General features: G+C 45.5%; 1 protein-coding gene across 1 annotated transcript; it reads right to left on the reverse strand.

The window, feature by feature from the left end:
* Positions 1-326: 326 nt before the first annotated feature.
* APH1A (aph-1 homolog A, gamma-secretase subunit) lies at positions 327-6,022 on the reverse strand. The gene is made up of 7 exons (XM_063316964.1): positions 5,895-6,022; positions 4,269-4,439; positions 3,263-3,336; positions 2,770-2,892; positions 2,066-2,193; positions 1,459-1,582; positions 327-1,128 (listed from the first exon to the last, which is right to left on the reverse strand). Exons 1-7 carry the CDS (start codon positions 6,005-6,007, stop codon positions 1,064-1,066), a joined length of 798 nt encoding a protein of 265 aa, XP_063173034.1. The 5' UTR covers positions 6,008-6,022; the 3' UTR covers positions 327-1,063.
* Between the last annotated feature and the right edge of the window lie 9,938 nt (positions 6,023-15,960).

Genomic DNA, 15,960 nt, shown 5'->3' on the forward strand with positions numbered 1-15,960 from the left:
GTACACGGAATCCTACCCTCTTCTCAGCGAAACACAGCAGCTGCTGCATTCACGAGACACGCTGTGCTCAAACGGAACGCGCCCCTTCCCAAGGACAGGCACCAGCCTCCTAGAACACCCTGGGCCGCACACCCCTTAACCCCACTTGACTCAAGACAAACGAGTTGTGCAAACCCAGCTTTTGGCCTTGACCAGGCTTTTGACCCTGAGGGAGGAGCAGAACTCTACGCACAGAAAGGGCCTCCCGCTCGAGACGCCTTTGTCCCATCCACGGGCAAAGCCCATTTTCCTCTCTGCCCAGGGTGACCCAGCAGAACAGTCCAATCACAAGAGAAGTCCTTTTTATTACCTGCACCATGGGGCAACTCATAAAAGGATTTAGGGCTCAGTATTAAAGGAACAGAGGAGGACTGGGGCTTTATAAAAAAAAATTGGGTCATAGCAAAAGAATTCACTTGTATGTTCATACAGACACTGCGGCACTTCCTAACCATTAGAAGGTGCTGTTACGCCCCACCAGGTCCAATGCCAACGATGAACAAGTTGAAAAAGGTCAACAGGCCTAGAGCGAGAACGAAGGGATTCTGTTGCAGATTGGGAGCCTGGCTGCAGGCCACATCCTAGAATAACGTCCAGCGATGTCATGAACCCAGCAGAATCTACCAGGGAGCAAGGGGCAGCAAAGCCTCCCAGCAGCTCTGGGAACCATTCGTTAGAAGGGACTGGGGCTTTCAAGCTCTGCCCTTGCTTGGCTCTCAAAGAGAACCCGTGTTTCCACCTTCCAGAACAGAAACAGAAGCAAAGGAGAAAAAACTAAGAGTTGGAGGAAAGAAGGAAGGAGAGGGTTCCCAGCCACAAGCCAAGGCACAGAGTTAGCTTTCCTGTGCTCCAGGCCACCGTTTGGGCCAAGGAATCCCTCCTCCTGCCTCCCTTGTGCCAGGCCAGGGCTCTGGCCATCTGATCGGCTCTGGAGCCCCTTGTCCCAGACGAAGAGCCGCGTCCAGTGGTGCGGAGGATTGCCCTCGGGTGCGCATCTGGCTCCGGGGTCGCACAGGCAGGGGGCTCAGTCCTCCACGGGGAGCTGCAGCTCAGAATACACCATAACGTGGCTGTCCTCTTTCTCCCTGCCTACAAGGAAGGATGGAGGAGAGTAATTAGCCAGCAGGCAAACTCAAGGCAAGGCACCGAGGAAGCACTCCAGGTTCCAGATCCCCTTCCGCCGGCTTCTGGGGGACTGAAGGAACAGAGGACGAGCAGTGGAGAACCCACCCCGTATTCCTACATGACGCTGAACCCCAGAGGCAGGTCTTTCTGCTCATCATCACTCCTGCACTCGTGCAGAGAATAGCTGCCGTCCCTTCTTCTTAAAGAAAGAAGGGGGGCCTCCCAGGACTCTTGCTGTTCCACCCCTTCCCCCTTCTCTAAACCCCATGCTTGTGCAAAAGTCATGACTCTCACAGGAGAGGCAGGCAAGGATGTTGCGCAGGGAACCACCAGCTGTGAAAAAGGCCCACACCCCTGTGGAGACGGTGGCCAGGAAGATGGGAACGAGGCTCGCTTCGTAGCATGGATTCAGAAACGTCTGCAGGGAGAGAAAGCGAGGGGGGATTTCAGAACGCCCTCGCCTGCTAAGTGGCCCATCTGCAGGGGAAATGCAGAGTAGCTCCCTGCTGCTAGGGAAGTACAGCCTCTTCATGTCCCCAACTCTTTTATCTTCTGTGACTTCAAGTTTGATCGTGTGGTTTTTCTATGCTGACTTTTCACAGAAATACAATAGAAATTGGCTCTTGTCGTAAAACACTGGGTGTCATTCCTTAACAGATTCTGCATACAGGAGCGTACCAGATGAAATACTGTTTTAGATCTTTCAGGCGTGTTGGGCTGTTCATTAACCCTTCACCCTCCCCCAGCAAGAAAGGATGGTGGGATCTCTTGTCCTGGAGAAAGCCAGTCTTGAAAGGGTAGAAATCCAGTGCCGCTTTCTCGAGGGGAGAATGAGATCTAGCACACTTTTTACTGTAGCTCAAACCCTGGGAAAACCAATCTCCTTCCCAGATCCACTCACCAGCCCAGATATCGCCAGGTGGCTAACAACTACCAGGGCCAGCTTCCAGTAGCGTCTCTTCTCACAGGCGTCAAAGAAAATGATCCCCCAGAATGTGTGCAAGAAAACCAGGGCCATTGTCAGAAAGGCTGCAATGAGAAGCAATAAATGGAAATTGAGCCACATGCCATGCCTGAGTTTGTGGAACGTGCTGTGACTGAAACTGCCAAGAGTACACAATTATGGCCGAACACAGCAAAACAACGCCTCACCAATAAGCAGATCAATATAAAACGCCTAACAAGAGGATTAGAAAAAGGTTAGAAAGCTGTGAAAGAATAGCTTACCATCCTCAACATTCTTTTAAGCAAAGTTCTAGGACTTTTTCACACCCATAATGCCAAAATGCTTTTATTTTTTCAGTGGGGTTTGCAGCCCAATCGATGCAGACAGCACTACTGGAGAAGCAGGCTTGAAGAAGTGATTATTCCAAATGTTTTATAGATCCTGTATCGTGGAGTCAGCTTAACTAAATCAGCACTGCCTTCCCATAGCCCAGCCAGCTGTATCTCACACCCTTTCTGGTTCCAAACTGTTTGCAAAAGCCTTTTGCCAAAACACCACGAGGGACCAGACAAAAATCCACACGTTCATGCAACTCTTGTGGCTTTTAAAAAAATGTTTGTTCCAACAGTCTCTCCCTCAACACCCTCAAGAGGTCCTACCTGATGTGATGAAGTAATAGGGCGAATCCCCGTAGATGCCAACTGTGCCAGGACCAACAGAGTCCGCGAGGATGTTAATGACAGAGAAGACGCCACTGATGATTCCAAAGGAGAGGCCTGACACTGCCCGTGGGAGAGGGATGGAAAGTTATAGTGGAAAACGTTTGAAATGGTTGCCCGATTACCGACAATCCCGATAGCCGTTTGTGAAGACGTTGTGCAGGCCCTCTGGAGAAGAGGCGACGCAGAGTAAGAGGGAGCAGCTCCGGGTCTGGAACTATTTTGAAAGTGGAGGACACCAAACCGGGAAGGCTCAGCAGGAGCTGAATCCGGAAGCACGAGGGGTTTCAGCCGCAGCCTCGTCCTTGCAGCAGCCACTTCGGGCCAAGACGGGTCACCCGAGCGCAGAAAGACTGCTTGATGGGCCGGGGGGGGGGGCAGGAGGATGGTCCGCGACTGTTCTCCAAGGGAGGGAGCGAGCACGTTCACTCACCGTACGCCATTTGTTTGATCGAAATGGGTGAGCGCCCATCTTCACTTATGGTCACTAGCCCTTCATCGGCTTTCCTAAAACGGAGTGCAGAGGAAGCAGGGAATTAATTAAGTTCCAGAAATAAAATGTGACCACCTCCACTGACTACACCTTCTTGGATTCTTTGTCCCATTTAGGTTCAAGGTACAAAAGTTCATCTTTAATTAACATTATCTAGACTGCAATCGCAAACAATGGACTATTGAATTCATTGATCCCTGCCCCCTCATTGAACTTAACAGCTAAAGCTGCAATACCACCTGCAAATGAAATAAAGAATGCACAAATAGATATCCTGAGTGAAAAATGTTCACCCAAGATTGCCTATTTATTTATTCGATTTCTATGGCCACCCTTCTCAGCAAGTGACTCAGAGCAGCTTACAACAATAAAAACTATAAAACAATTTCAATTAAAAACAAACTACAGAATAAATATACATGGCCACCAACTAAGCAGTGCATAGTTAATATAACCAAGAGAAGAGACCAATCACACGCTCTGGGCCCCAGGCCCAGACACACAGCCAGGTCTTCATGGCCTTACGTAAGGCCAACAGGGCCAGGGTCATCCTGATCTCAGGAGGGAGGATGTTCCAGGGGGCAAGTGCTACAACACAGAAGGCAGCCTTCTAGTCCCCGCCAACTGACATTCCTTGGCTGATGGGACGCACAGCATACCCAACCTGGACGGGCAGAAACAACTGGGAGAAGACAGTCCCTTAAGTGACCCTATCCTCAGAAGGCACCAATTGCTTTCTATGCTTAAATCAGTGTCAAAGAAAACAGGATGGGATTTTTATTTACTTAATAAACCATTTCCCACTCTACTGCCCTCACACTTCAGTCCCTGGGAATCTCTGGGACCAGTTTATGGCGAAGAGGGAAGAATCAAGAAAATTCAGCCAGCTGTCAGTCTGGCTCCAGGGTACAAGCCAACTGTCAAGTGGCAGGCATCCCTCTCTTACTTGAGGAGCTTGAAGTGAGCAAAGCGGAAGCCTTCCTGCAGCAGGACAGACACTGCCGCACCGAACATCAGCAGGACGTGTTGCAGCCACTTGTCTTCCTGGTTGCTCAGATGCACTGAAATAAACCAGACCAAGGAAGCCAAGAGGAGGGAGACCAACCAAAAGAAGGCCCTGGATTTAGGAAAAAGAAAAGGAAAGCTGAAGACAAGTCATTTTTCTTAGCAGATAGTTTCTGGAGATTTTGAAAAAATGCCCAACATTTCAATTAAACCTGTATCAATTATGCCACCTGAACTAACTATGATTTTATTTATTTCGCGCAATTTACACTGTTTCTGCCCATCATTCTTTTGTTTGTTTGTTTGTTTGAGGGCAGCAATCTACCACAGTTTGCCCTAGAAGTCTATCTTAGCCATTTTATGGGCTTCTGAAATTGCAGGCAAGTACCAGTTTCTTTAGGGTTAGGTTAACCAGACAGGACACCCTGGAGAAGATTATGATGCTAGGGAAAGTGGAAGGCAGAGGAGCCAACCAAGGGCAAGATGGATAGATGATACTCTAGAGGTGACCCGGGGGAGATGGGGGTGTTGACCAACAGAAAGCTCTGGCGTGGGCTGGTCCATGAAGTCACGAAGAGTCGAAAGCGACTGAACAAATAAACAACAAACCAGTTTCTTTTCAGGCATAATTTTGGAACCCCAAAGGCTACCTTTAAAAAAATACTTAAAAGTCAACCCACTTAATGAGCTGGAATTGGCACATGGTGCTACAACATCCTAATATATGCAAAGCTTTTTATGAGTTTTCTTGAGAACACTTCCATAAACAATTTTGGAAAAACGTTTTATTATTGAAAGACAGAATTTCAACGAATAGTTGAAGCAAAGCAGCCTTGATTTATTAAGACCAGGCAGTGGGGTTCTTAGCTGACATCTGAAAGTCCCACCCCACCCAAAGCTGGATTTGGCCTTCAGGAACTCTCTGCTGGGTGGCTTCTGATTTCAAAACCAGATGGGTCAAATCTTCCCTAGACCCGCTGCACTGCGATTAACTTTCCTCTCCAGGGAGGCAGGGGAAGTTGAGTCAACGGCTTCTTGCACGAAGGAAGGAAGGAAGGAAGGAAGGAAGGAAGGAAAGGCAACAGCAGAGGAAGCAGCAAGAGCGGAACGCCGCCGAGGGGGTTTCCCCCACGAGACCGACATCTGCCTGAGCGCCCCCCCCCCCGCACAAAGCCAGAGGAGGGAGCGCCGGCTGCTCTTGAGAAACTTCCACGCACACACGCGGGAGGACGGGGCGGGGGCTTTGTTCGCCCAACACTGGGTTCGCAACCAAGACAAGACGCGCCTCCCTTCTGGAAAGCCCCTTTCCCACATCCGGGCCCCAGAGGAGTTCCGCTCCCCCTTTCCCGCGAAGGTTAATCCGCCTCAAAGGCGCCCACGGGAGCCCAGCCGCTGGGGAGGGGGACGGGGGGCGCCGCCTTTCGCCCCCCGCCGCCGCCGCCGCCCCCGAAGCCAGCGCCGCCGGCAGCCAGCCCGCCCCGGTCGCAGCTGAACTGGGGACCCCCGCCCCGCCCCGCCCCGCCGGGGACTGCAGCCCCTTCGCCCTCCCCGCCGGGCCCGCCCTGACCCTGCCACGAGGATGATGACGCGCAGGGGGTCCCCGGCAATAGTCAGCAGGCAGAGCGCCAGCGCCGGCCCGAAGGCGATGAAGGAGCAGCCGAAAAACACCGACGCTCCCATCGCGCCGCGGCGGCGGAGGCAGGAGGCGGAGGAGGGGCGCGGGGAGGGCTGAGACGCCCCTGGGCGGGGCTTCCTGCACGGGCACCCTGGGAGCTGTAGTTTCCCGGAGGAGGACGCGCGTCCGACCGGGGCCGTCTGAACTCCCCGCAGGCGGGCCGAGTCGCCTGCCTGTGCATTCCCCCCCAGTCCCAAAGGGGCGACCCGGCGGCTCCCCAGCTACTCCTTCCTTCGCCTGCACCGCTCCGAGCGGGAGAAGCAGCCCGGCTCTTGCAAGGCTCCCGCTTGGCGCCTCTTACGGAGGGGGAGCCGCGGTTGCCGGGAGGCTGCCAGGAGGAAGCGCGCACACACGCGCCGGCCGTGAGCAACCGGCGCGGCCCTCGCCTGCCGGAAAGCCCCGGCGGGCGGCTTCCTTCCTTCCGGGAAGGAAGGGCCTTCCGCGAGCGGGTGCCCGCCGGGCGCTCTCCGCGCCCTTCGCAGCCGGGCCGCCGGCTGGAGAGGCGGTCGCCGCTCCTGGTGAGCCCCGGCCCGGCCCGCGCGCTTTAATAGGAGGAGATGAATGGACCGTGACAAGAAGGGAAATTCGGGAAGCCATAAAAAAGGCCGAAACAGGGAACGCGCCTGGACCAGCTGGCTTCCCAGCTTCCTCTTACAGATGTTTTGAAGATGAGTTAGTACACCCGTTGTAAAAAAATGATGCCTTCTAGTTTGCAGAGTGGAAAGATACCGGACAGTTGGATAGAGGCTAATGTAGCATTAATGCGTAAAGAAGGATCATTTTTGAATAATGGCTGTAAGTCATTTACAATGAAAGAGTGAAAATGGCCTTACGGGACTTTATTCATGAAGATCAATGTGGGTTTTTACTCAAAAGACAGAGTTGAGAGATGATAAAAGAAACGTACTGGATATTTTGGAATACTTAGAACAACATAATGTAGATAATGTAGATAAGAGGACATTTGGGACACAAGACAGAATTTGAAATTGAACAATGTACAAATGATGAAGGTGTAGTTGCTAAAATGTATAAATGTTGTTGAAATTTGAAATGGAAGAACAAGTGAAAGAGTGTATGATAACATGGGCTAAGAACTTTGGACATAATATACTGATAGAACAATGGGCAAGTATGTGGCTGAAAAGACTGTAATTTACATTACGTAACTAATAAAAGAATTTTTATGATATACAATTGGTATATGACTCCAGAAAAATTATCTAGAATGTATAAAGGTACTTGAAATTTATGTTGGAAATGTGGAAAACATGAAGGGTTATTTTATCATACCTGGTGGACTTGTAAAAAAGCCAGAAAATTTTACTTTCAAATACACACAGTGATGCAAAGAATTTTAAAGATTAATATTCAGTCGAAACCAGAACTCTTCTTCTTGGGACTAATGGATAGACAACTAGAGAAGAGTTATGGAAGACTCTTTATATATATGATAACTGCTGCAAGATTATGATATGCAGAAAAATGGAAAGATTCTGAAATCCCACAACGGAGGAATGGCTGGCAAAGATGGCAGAATTAGCAGAGATGGCAAAATTGACTTGTTCGATTAGAGAAAGGACAATAACTACATTTATTAGTGACTGGAAATCCCTTATGGACTTTTTGCTGAAAAAAGAAAAAAAATAACGTGATATATGGGTTTAAGGATTAGAAAGGGTGGACTAAGGAAAGAAGGAAATTGTGGTGTAACCTCAGAGAGGGAGGGTAAAATATAAATGTACTTGGAACTGCTGTTAAGATCAGAAGCCACTTTATAACTTTCTTTTCTCTTTTTCTTTTTTTGTACTTTGTTTTCACTTACATATTACTTTACGTTTCTCTTTCAAAACTGGTATTGTTTTTTTTTCTTTTAAAAATTTCTTTAATAAAAATTACATATATTACAAGAAAGAAGAAGAGGAAACACGCAAGAAAGCACAGTCTAATAATAACAAAATCCCCAAACCAAGATAAGGGTTGCACCTTCTTGTCCTGCTAAGCCTGCCCTTGGAGAGCACGTGAAACCCACCACACTGCAAACCAAAATTCTTCAGGGGGAGGGGGAGGGGACGGGGGGGAGGAGTCTGAATTCCACTTGAACCGCCGGATAGACTTCAAAGAAGCAGGATAGAAGAGCACTGATGCTTTGAACTTGGGTGGTGGAGAAGACGCCCGAGAGTACCTTGGATAACCAAGAAACCAGGTGGCATCAAACCCACTCAGAGCCCCCACTCCAGGCAGCACAAATGGCCAGGCTCAAATAACCCTACTTCAGAGACATTAGGCAAAGACCCAGCTCTCTGGAGGAGGCTCTGATGCTGGGAAAGGCAGAAGGAAAGAGAAGAAGAGGAAGACCTATAGCAGGGGGGTAGACTGCTGGAAGACCCAGAGGGCCAGGATGGGGGCAGATCTTCCTGGAGAAGGTCTTCTAGGGGGTTGTTAAAGAGTCAACATCAACTGGATGGCACGTAATCAGAGCAACCAGGGCAGTTTGCTTTGAAAGCATTTGTAAACATCAGCTTAACTTTATTTCACAAAGAGCAAAACTTTTTTCTAATACACCCAAAAGGAAGTAACTTCATCAAATCATATAGGCCTGTCTTTGTGATCTGTCATTTCCATTTTCATCTGTCACCTTTTCTTTGTATTTACCATGAGATAAAATGAGGTACAATGCTCTCTCCACTTAAGTCAGATGTATGGAATATCTGATTTAAATTCAAAGAGAGCTGTTTATTATAGTTTAGGTTTTGACATTTGATTCCTGTTTTACACTGGGATAATGGCTTTTCTGCTTACTGTATTTATTTTCCTGTCCTGTGTCATTTAGTTACTTTATAGGCTTTACTTTTTTATTTTTTAATTGCTTTGTAAGCTATCCAGAAAGCTTGCCTCATTTAACAGATTAAAAAATATAATACCTAGATGGGTCTTTGAGATGAAGAACTAAGGTTGGACAGTTTTTTTATGCATTTTGTTCTTTGCTCAACTGAACTATGGAGAGTCATGGGGGGGCGGGGATGAGAGACATACTATAGTAACAGGCTGGCTCTGGAAATTACTGCAGGAATTACTTTTCTCTTCCGCTTGGGAGCAACCCCTTCCTTCACACCGATTCATGTGCTATACAAATGTCACCAGATGCAATTTTTCCATGAGGAATCAGCTGTTCCTGTTTCCTACTACAGATTAAGGTTGCTATGGTAACTAATCATTTTGGCCAGGTGAAGAGGTTGAATTCAATTGTCTCCTTTTCACGTGTTAATGTTTTGCATCACCTGGGGGGGAGAAACTTGCCCGGACTTGTTTCTGTTCCTCTCTTTGCAGGCATGTAGAAAGTCAGGCTGCTCTCACTGAGAGCCCAAGACTTTTAAATATGTTTTGCTTTCGTTTTGCTTTCTGTAAATAAATTATTTTTATAGAAATGCCTGGTGTGTGGCTTTTCTGATCTCTCCTGGGCCAAAGGCTTTCCCAGCAATCTGCCAACATCAGCATGGTTTTGAACTACTATATTCAGACAGAGCCAATTCATGAAAATAACATAGTATGTAAGAGGGAGGGAACAGTCCAAGGAACACTGTGAAGTACAAAGCCAGCGGGATGATTTTCTGCACCATCCACAGCCAGGGCAAGCTTCATACAGTACATGCAAACTGGTAATGTCACACACATTGGCCAGTGGGCACCACCCAACATGATAGTCTTCTATAATTTCCGTTTAACTTTCTGCTGATACTTCATAATTCTCTATCTTCCACAGGGGAGCCATCAATTGCGCTCATTTTCCTGATCTCCAAAGTATGTATCTTCCCCACTGCATGAAGTAGTAGAAAATAGAATGCAAAATATTATAACAAATGAGCATAAAACTAGTAGAATTGGGGAAAAAATACCTGGCAGTGCCTGCAACCTCATGAATATATTTGACATAAATAAATTATATTTACGACTAGCATGTCTACCGTTCTAAATAGTAGATCTACTAGTTAATTATAGCTCCGTCTTTCCGCTGGAAAGATCTATCTCAGACATCTTATTCCTTGTGACACAATCACGAAGAAAAGGTTTGGGGGTTATATTTTCTGTGAAAATGCTCTTCACAGTGACATCCAAGGCTTCTCCTTTTACAATGAAGGGTGGTGACTCATTTCTTACAATGTGCAGCTTCCTATTTTATACCCTCAGCATGCAGTTGTTCCTCTAAGCCACTTCCCGAATAACTGTAGAAGAAAAGGTAGAGGATTTCTGCAGGATGGCGGGAACAAAGCTGAGCATGTTTCTTCTGCTGGCTGTTATTCTTCAGCAGTTAACAGGTAAGTAATTTAATTTAAAACGCAGTACTGTTAACTTAATGATTCCACTGATAAAGTGGTCTAATTTGTTGCTTGCCTGTTCTCCATTTTAAGGGCTCTTTGATGAGATTTCAGTAGTAGGAAGAGAAATGTGAAAGATATAATTGCCCAGAACAAAGAAGTTCGTGTAGTAATATGGATTCAAGGCTCAATTCTTAATCAAGAGAGTTATTTGGATTTCAGGAAAAGGTACTAAAACCATGGAAATTATTTTAAATGCTTTATTTTCTTTAAAAATTTTAAGTTTTACATTCTTACATTAACTCCAGCAGTTTTACTTTAAAAAAGAGGAATATAATTATTCCTTTATGAATAATACTATATACAGCCATGAACTTGCCATAAGATGGTGCTTGATACTGAAAGAAAAAAGATTCAGATTTGCCAGAAATTAATGAGAATTATTATATGCTAGAATGGAATACATCCGTCTATGGTAACATTTTGGAAATCTTCATAACTCACTTTTTAAAAAATTATTTAAGTTTTTGCTACATTCTAATATTCAGAGTAGGTTTTATCCCACCTGTATTCAGTTTTGCCCAGTAGTAACGTATGGCTGAAATACTTTGGCCACATAATGAGAAGACAGGACACCCTGGAGAAGATGCTGATGCTAGGGAGAGTGGAAGGCAAAAGGAAGAGGGGCCGACCAAGGGCAAGATGGATGGATGATATTCTAGAGGTGACGGACTCGTCCCTGGGGGAGCTGGGGGTGTTGACGACCGACAGGAAGCTCTGGCGTGGGCTGGTCGATGAGGTCACGAAGAGTCGGAAGCGATCGAACGAATAAACAACAAATTCAGTTTTGAAACCTCCTGAATTCCAAACTGCATGTTAAGACTTGTGCAGGCTTTATGAGATAAACAAAACTGTTTAGTGTGCAAAACTGAAGTGTCCAGTCAATCTGGCCACCAAAGTTCAAATCAGGACCAATGCCCCAGCTAGGCTGACACACGTATTCGTTGCATTATTGCAGTGGACCAGTCCATCTCAGCCTCTTTGCTTCTGACTGTGCCAAATCTAGCCTTCATAAAATGGTGCCACATAATTTCTTGCCACTCACTGAAATGTTCTATCAGTAGGAATGACTGCTGCAGAGATAATTATATACAATGAGGAATATGAAAACAGCAACACTCTTTACAACGGTAAGATAATCTGTTGTATTTTAGTTCAATAAATGGTTATTTATTATCAAAAACCCATCTGTTATTACCTAGAAAGCCAGTTTGGTCTAGTGGTTAAGGTTCTGGGCTAGAAACCAGGAGTCTGTGAGTTCTAGTCCTGCCTCAGGCACGAGAGGCAGCTGGGTGACCTTGGGCCAGTCCCTCCCTCTCAGCCCAACTCTGTGCAATGTAGACCAGCCTCCTCGTGGTGCACCCCGGGCAACGTGACAACTTGTCACGGCTAAATAGTCTACACATCTGGCTGCTGGACCTCACAAGGGTTTCCCAGCAAGAAAAGCATCATGAACACCGAACTGCTATGCCATACGATTAAAAAAAAAGTTTTGGCCAACTGTTAAGACAAATTTGCTGTATCTATACTACCATATGTAACATACGCATTGCAACTATTACCTAATTCAGCCCCCCCCCAAAAAAAGTTTTGTCGCACCTTTAAAGACTAACCTATTTTCTTACCATATCTGGTCCCTTCCATGGTTTTTATTATTCAAATTTAATTACCGCCCATCTCCCCCAAAAGAATTTTCAATTCAATAATTCAATTTTAATGAATTATTTTAGTTTCTTCCTCTTGTTTCTACCCTTATGTTCCAAAGAATCCCCCCAGTGTATCTTACAATATCCTAATATGAACTAGAAATAAACCAATAAAAACAATGTATTAATAATGAGAATAGCAGCATTCAGATTTCCCAAGAGTAAAGAATGAAAATTGTTTTCACCTGACCAGCAAGGAAAGTACAAGAAAGGAGAAGCCAGGCTTACGTGGAGGGAGGGGGGAGCATTTTGGGGACGTGAGCCCCACGAGACTACCCATCTCCCCACAGAGAACGGATGAGGATTACATTAATAATCAGGCAGGCCTTCAGGGTGAATATTTTGGCCTGCAATAATTCATGTTCTGAAACTGTTGTCATTAATTTGTAGGAAATGGAACTTTTGAGGACTATTACTACGGTAAGAATTCCTGGGGATCTAGAAGAGCATGGGGTACCCTCTAGGCATGCCTAAAAGCATTTCCATACAACTCAACTACTGGTCAGAAAGGTCTACCTATCAGTGGTCTTGGCAGACACCCTTTACTTTCGCCATTCACCTGCCAAAGAGTCCACCACTATTTCAGGGAATCCACATCTCTTCTGAGGATCTGGGGTTGTACGGGGCACATCTTCAGACTATACAGAATACTTGTGTTAGGCTTTTTTTCTCATTTGCAGAATGAGAAACTACACTCTAGAATTCATCCAGATACACCCATGTTTTAAGTTTATTCGATGTTTTTTCCTCCAAAACAACGTTTTTAAATGCAGCTTAAATATTTTATACACCTAGTCCCTCCCCTCACGACCGACAGGAAGCTCTGGCGTGGGCTGGTTCATGAAGTCACGAAGAGTCGGAAGCGACTAAATGAATAAACAGCAACCCTCCCCTCAACCAAATACTTTTGGAAGATCTATCCCGGAGCTGAGCCTGACTCAAAGCAGACTGCACCGGGGGGGGGGGGGGATCCCTGTAGGCCTAGAATTTTCTTTTCGATAACATGCAATAGCACAACCTCCAGGCTCCCTTCCCATTCTGCTAAGATGGGAGCCAACAGTTTCCCTCCATAAAGGGAGCACGGTGAATACACAGCTAGTAGCTGAGGAATCACAGAGCAGGGTTGGCAGCCTATCCTCCCTGACAGACTGACTACACGAAGCTGCTTTACAGCAAGATGGTCTGAGAGCTTCATAGATGGGAGTACCGAAAAGGCTTCTCAATGTCTACGCAACTTGATTACTATAGCTCTTTAGAAGACCATGGTATATTCATTCTTTTAAAATAGTTTTCAACATTTTGCCATTAGGCATTCACTGTGAAAATCTTAAATGCTCTGCACCTTTTCAGGAAACTCCATATATGAAGAAGACCGGCTGAAAACCAAAGTGAGTTATCTACACAAGCATCTGCCCTTCCTGTAAGATTTCTATCTGCAGGGGCACTAGTGTGTCCTTTCCTAAGTACGGCATAAACAAGCCTTGCCAGCACCGTTTTTGCCATGTCAGCGTGACCTGGCCCTCATCTCATCCCCAGCAAACCCACCCCTAAGTGAGGTAGGCCTGTCATCTTTCACTGTACCAATGTCAAAGTAACAATTTCTCCTTACTCTGACATCCCGCAAGAGCAGCTTCAAGATGTATAAAGTCAGTCAGGCTATGTGGTGCATTTCCTCAAAGAAAAGCCAGGTGATTGGTACTGACTAGAAACCGCAGCTGTAGAGGCAAAAAGGATAGCTCATTCTATGCCAGCAGTCTTCTAGATAGCATTTCAATTTAGCAGTGAGAAAAGGCCCTGTAAGAGCCAGCCCAAGGGCTGGGCAAAGCAAGTAAGTCTCCAACATGCAAACATCCGGACACCGCTGAGCTGGCTAACTGCTTGCAAACCGCCACCATCCCAAGAGAGGATTCCCTGCCTGGGTCCCCACCCTGACTCTGTTTCTTTTTGCAGAACTCCACAAACTCTGCAGGAGTTTTACTCCTACATTACTGCTGCTTCCTCACCACTATTCTTCACATCATACGGTTCCTCCAGCAAGACTTCCACTTTCAAGTTTAGAATGTGTGGAACCCTTTTGATATTAACTTGCATAACAGCACCCTGGATGCTGCTTTCCTGCTCTATGCAAAGTAAGGTCGCCTTCCCCAAATGGCAACTGAGGTACAAGGAGGAAAATTCAGGATATCTCTAAACCGTAAAAATGTGTGTGTGTGTGTGTTTCCTTTTTGTTTTAAAATAATGTCACTAAAGCTGGAAAAAAATATTATATGCAAAAATTATTATATAGAGAGGAAGGAGTAACATAATGTGCAGGGAGAAACGTAAACCTTTCTCCGCTTGCAGTGGCCCTGATTAAAATTGCCCCCTCCCACCGCTTCTTTTAGGTAAGTTGGTTCTTGAGACCAGCAAAGAGAATTTAAGACCTCCTAGGAGATCAGTGCATCATTGGGGTCACCACAAAAATGTCCCTGTTCCTGACAGACAGCGTCTGTATTGGTCTCAGCACTTTATGCTGACAGGAGTCATCCACAGCGTACAATGCAAGGACTGTAACAGCCCCTCTGTAGGACAGGCAGGCAGGAGACAGCACATCCCCTCCAGCAGCCAACACCCCAAGCAGGAATCCACACCCTGCAAACAAAGGGCAGGAAGCAATCGTCTGACTGGGGGGGCCACCAAGAAGGAAATCACACCCCCACCAAAAGTGGCAGGGCAAGCCACTACGTATAAACAGGCAACAAACCCCATGCTCACTCACACTGATGATGTTACCTAGATGTGCAATGAAACAACCAAGCTCAGAGAGCACCAAGAACTCCATATTTCAGTTATATAATTTTACTTAGTTAGTAAGGGGCTAAAAGGAAAGTAGTCAACTAAATAAAATTCTCTAATTGTTTGCTAATTTTACTCACGATGTTAAAATGAATGCTCTGGCTTCATTTCCATGCATGCTTACTTGGGAGTAATCCCCCATTGAATACAATGGAATTTTCTTCAGAATAAAATTCATACAATTTTAAGAAGAGCTGTTCATATAATTCCCAGATACCATAAAATCTTACTTTAATTTTCTGTGAAAGTTGTGATCTAATTCAATATATGTAGCACTTCGGTTCCACCTTATGGAGTTTAAATCTACTTCTTAAATTCTTCCAAATTTTCAGAATTTTTCACAAATATTGTAATATTCTGATTAACACTTCAGAACAAATTCAAATGTTTCTAAATACGTTTTCAGCACAGTAAGTATATTCCTGGTAGCAGAAATATTACTTTAGAGCAATTTAGTCTAAACCCTTACTCTAATCCTAACCATAATCAGGAATGGTGACATTTCAGGTTTCACAGAATAAACACAAGAAATTGAGGGATATAAGAGGAACCTATAAAGGTCTATTTCCACAAGTCCAACCAGATACTTCTAGAAAACCATTAGCAATTCAAAAAGGTCAGACTTTGCTGTCTATGTAGTCAGGCTGCCTTTCAACAGGGAATCTCTACAGTTTCAAACTAGGGTTCTGATACACCCTGCTATGGACCTTGAAGGATTGACATTTTGAAGCCCTTTTATTAACTTATAAAATTGTTTCCTCTGTGATTACAGCTATTTTGGAAATTTTATAGCTGCTGCTTTTTTCATAATTAATGCTAACAAGAAGATGCTTATTTAAATATCCACAGCACATACTGTGTAACTTTTAAAAATAAAAACATCTCCCTCTCAGAAATCCAGCCACCTTTTAAAAAATTCCTTGAGAAATGAAACTGACTAGAGTGCAAATAGCTTGCTTTGTCTGAGACAATTTTAACTTTGCACTTGGCATTAAATGACCTACAGTATTCAGTGTTCTAGCTACATTCTCTGGAAAAGTT

Source organism: Candoia aspera, chromosome 17, assembly GCF_035149785.1.
Source record: "Candoia aspera isolate rCanAsp1 chromosome 17, rCanAsp1.hap2, whole genome shotgun sequence".
Lineage (NCBI taxonomy): Eukaryota > Metazoa > Chordata > Lepidosauria > Squamata > Boidae > Candoia > Candoia aspera.

Coding starts and splice junctions, on each gene's coding strand:
- APH1A (XM_063316964.1), bottom strand. CDS start 6,007: ATGGGAGCGTCGGTGTTTTTCGGCTGCTCCTTCATCGCCTTCGGGCCG. Junction 3,337..4,268: donor GCTCACTTCAAGCTCCTCAA/GTAAGAGAGGGA, acceptor ACTCCGTTTTAG/GAAAGCCGATGAAGGGCTAG. Junction 2,194..2,769: donor CTATTACTTCATCACATCAG/GTAGGACCTCTT, acceptor TTCTCATTGCAG/CCTTTCTGACAATGGCCCTG.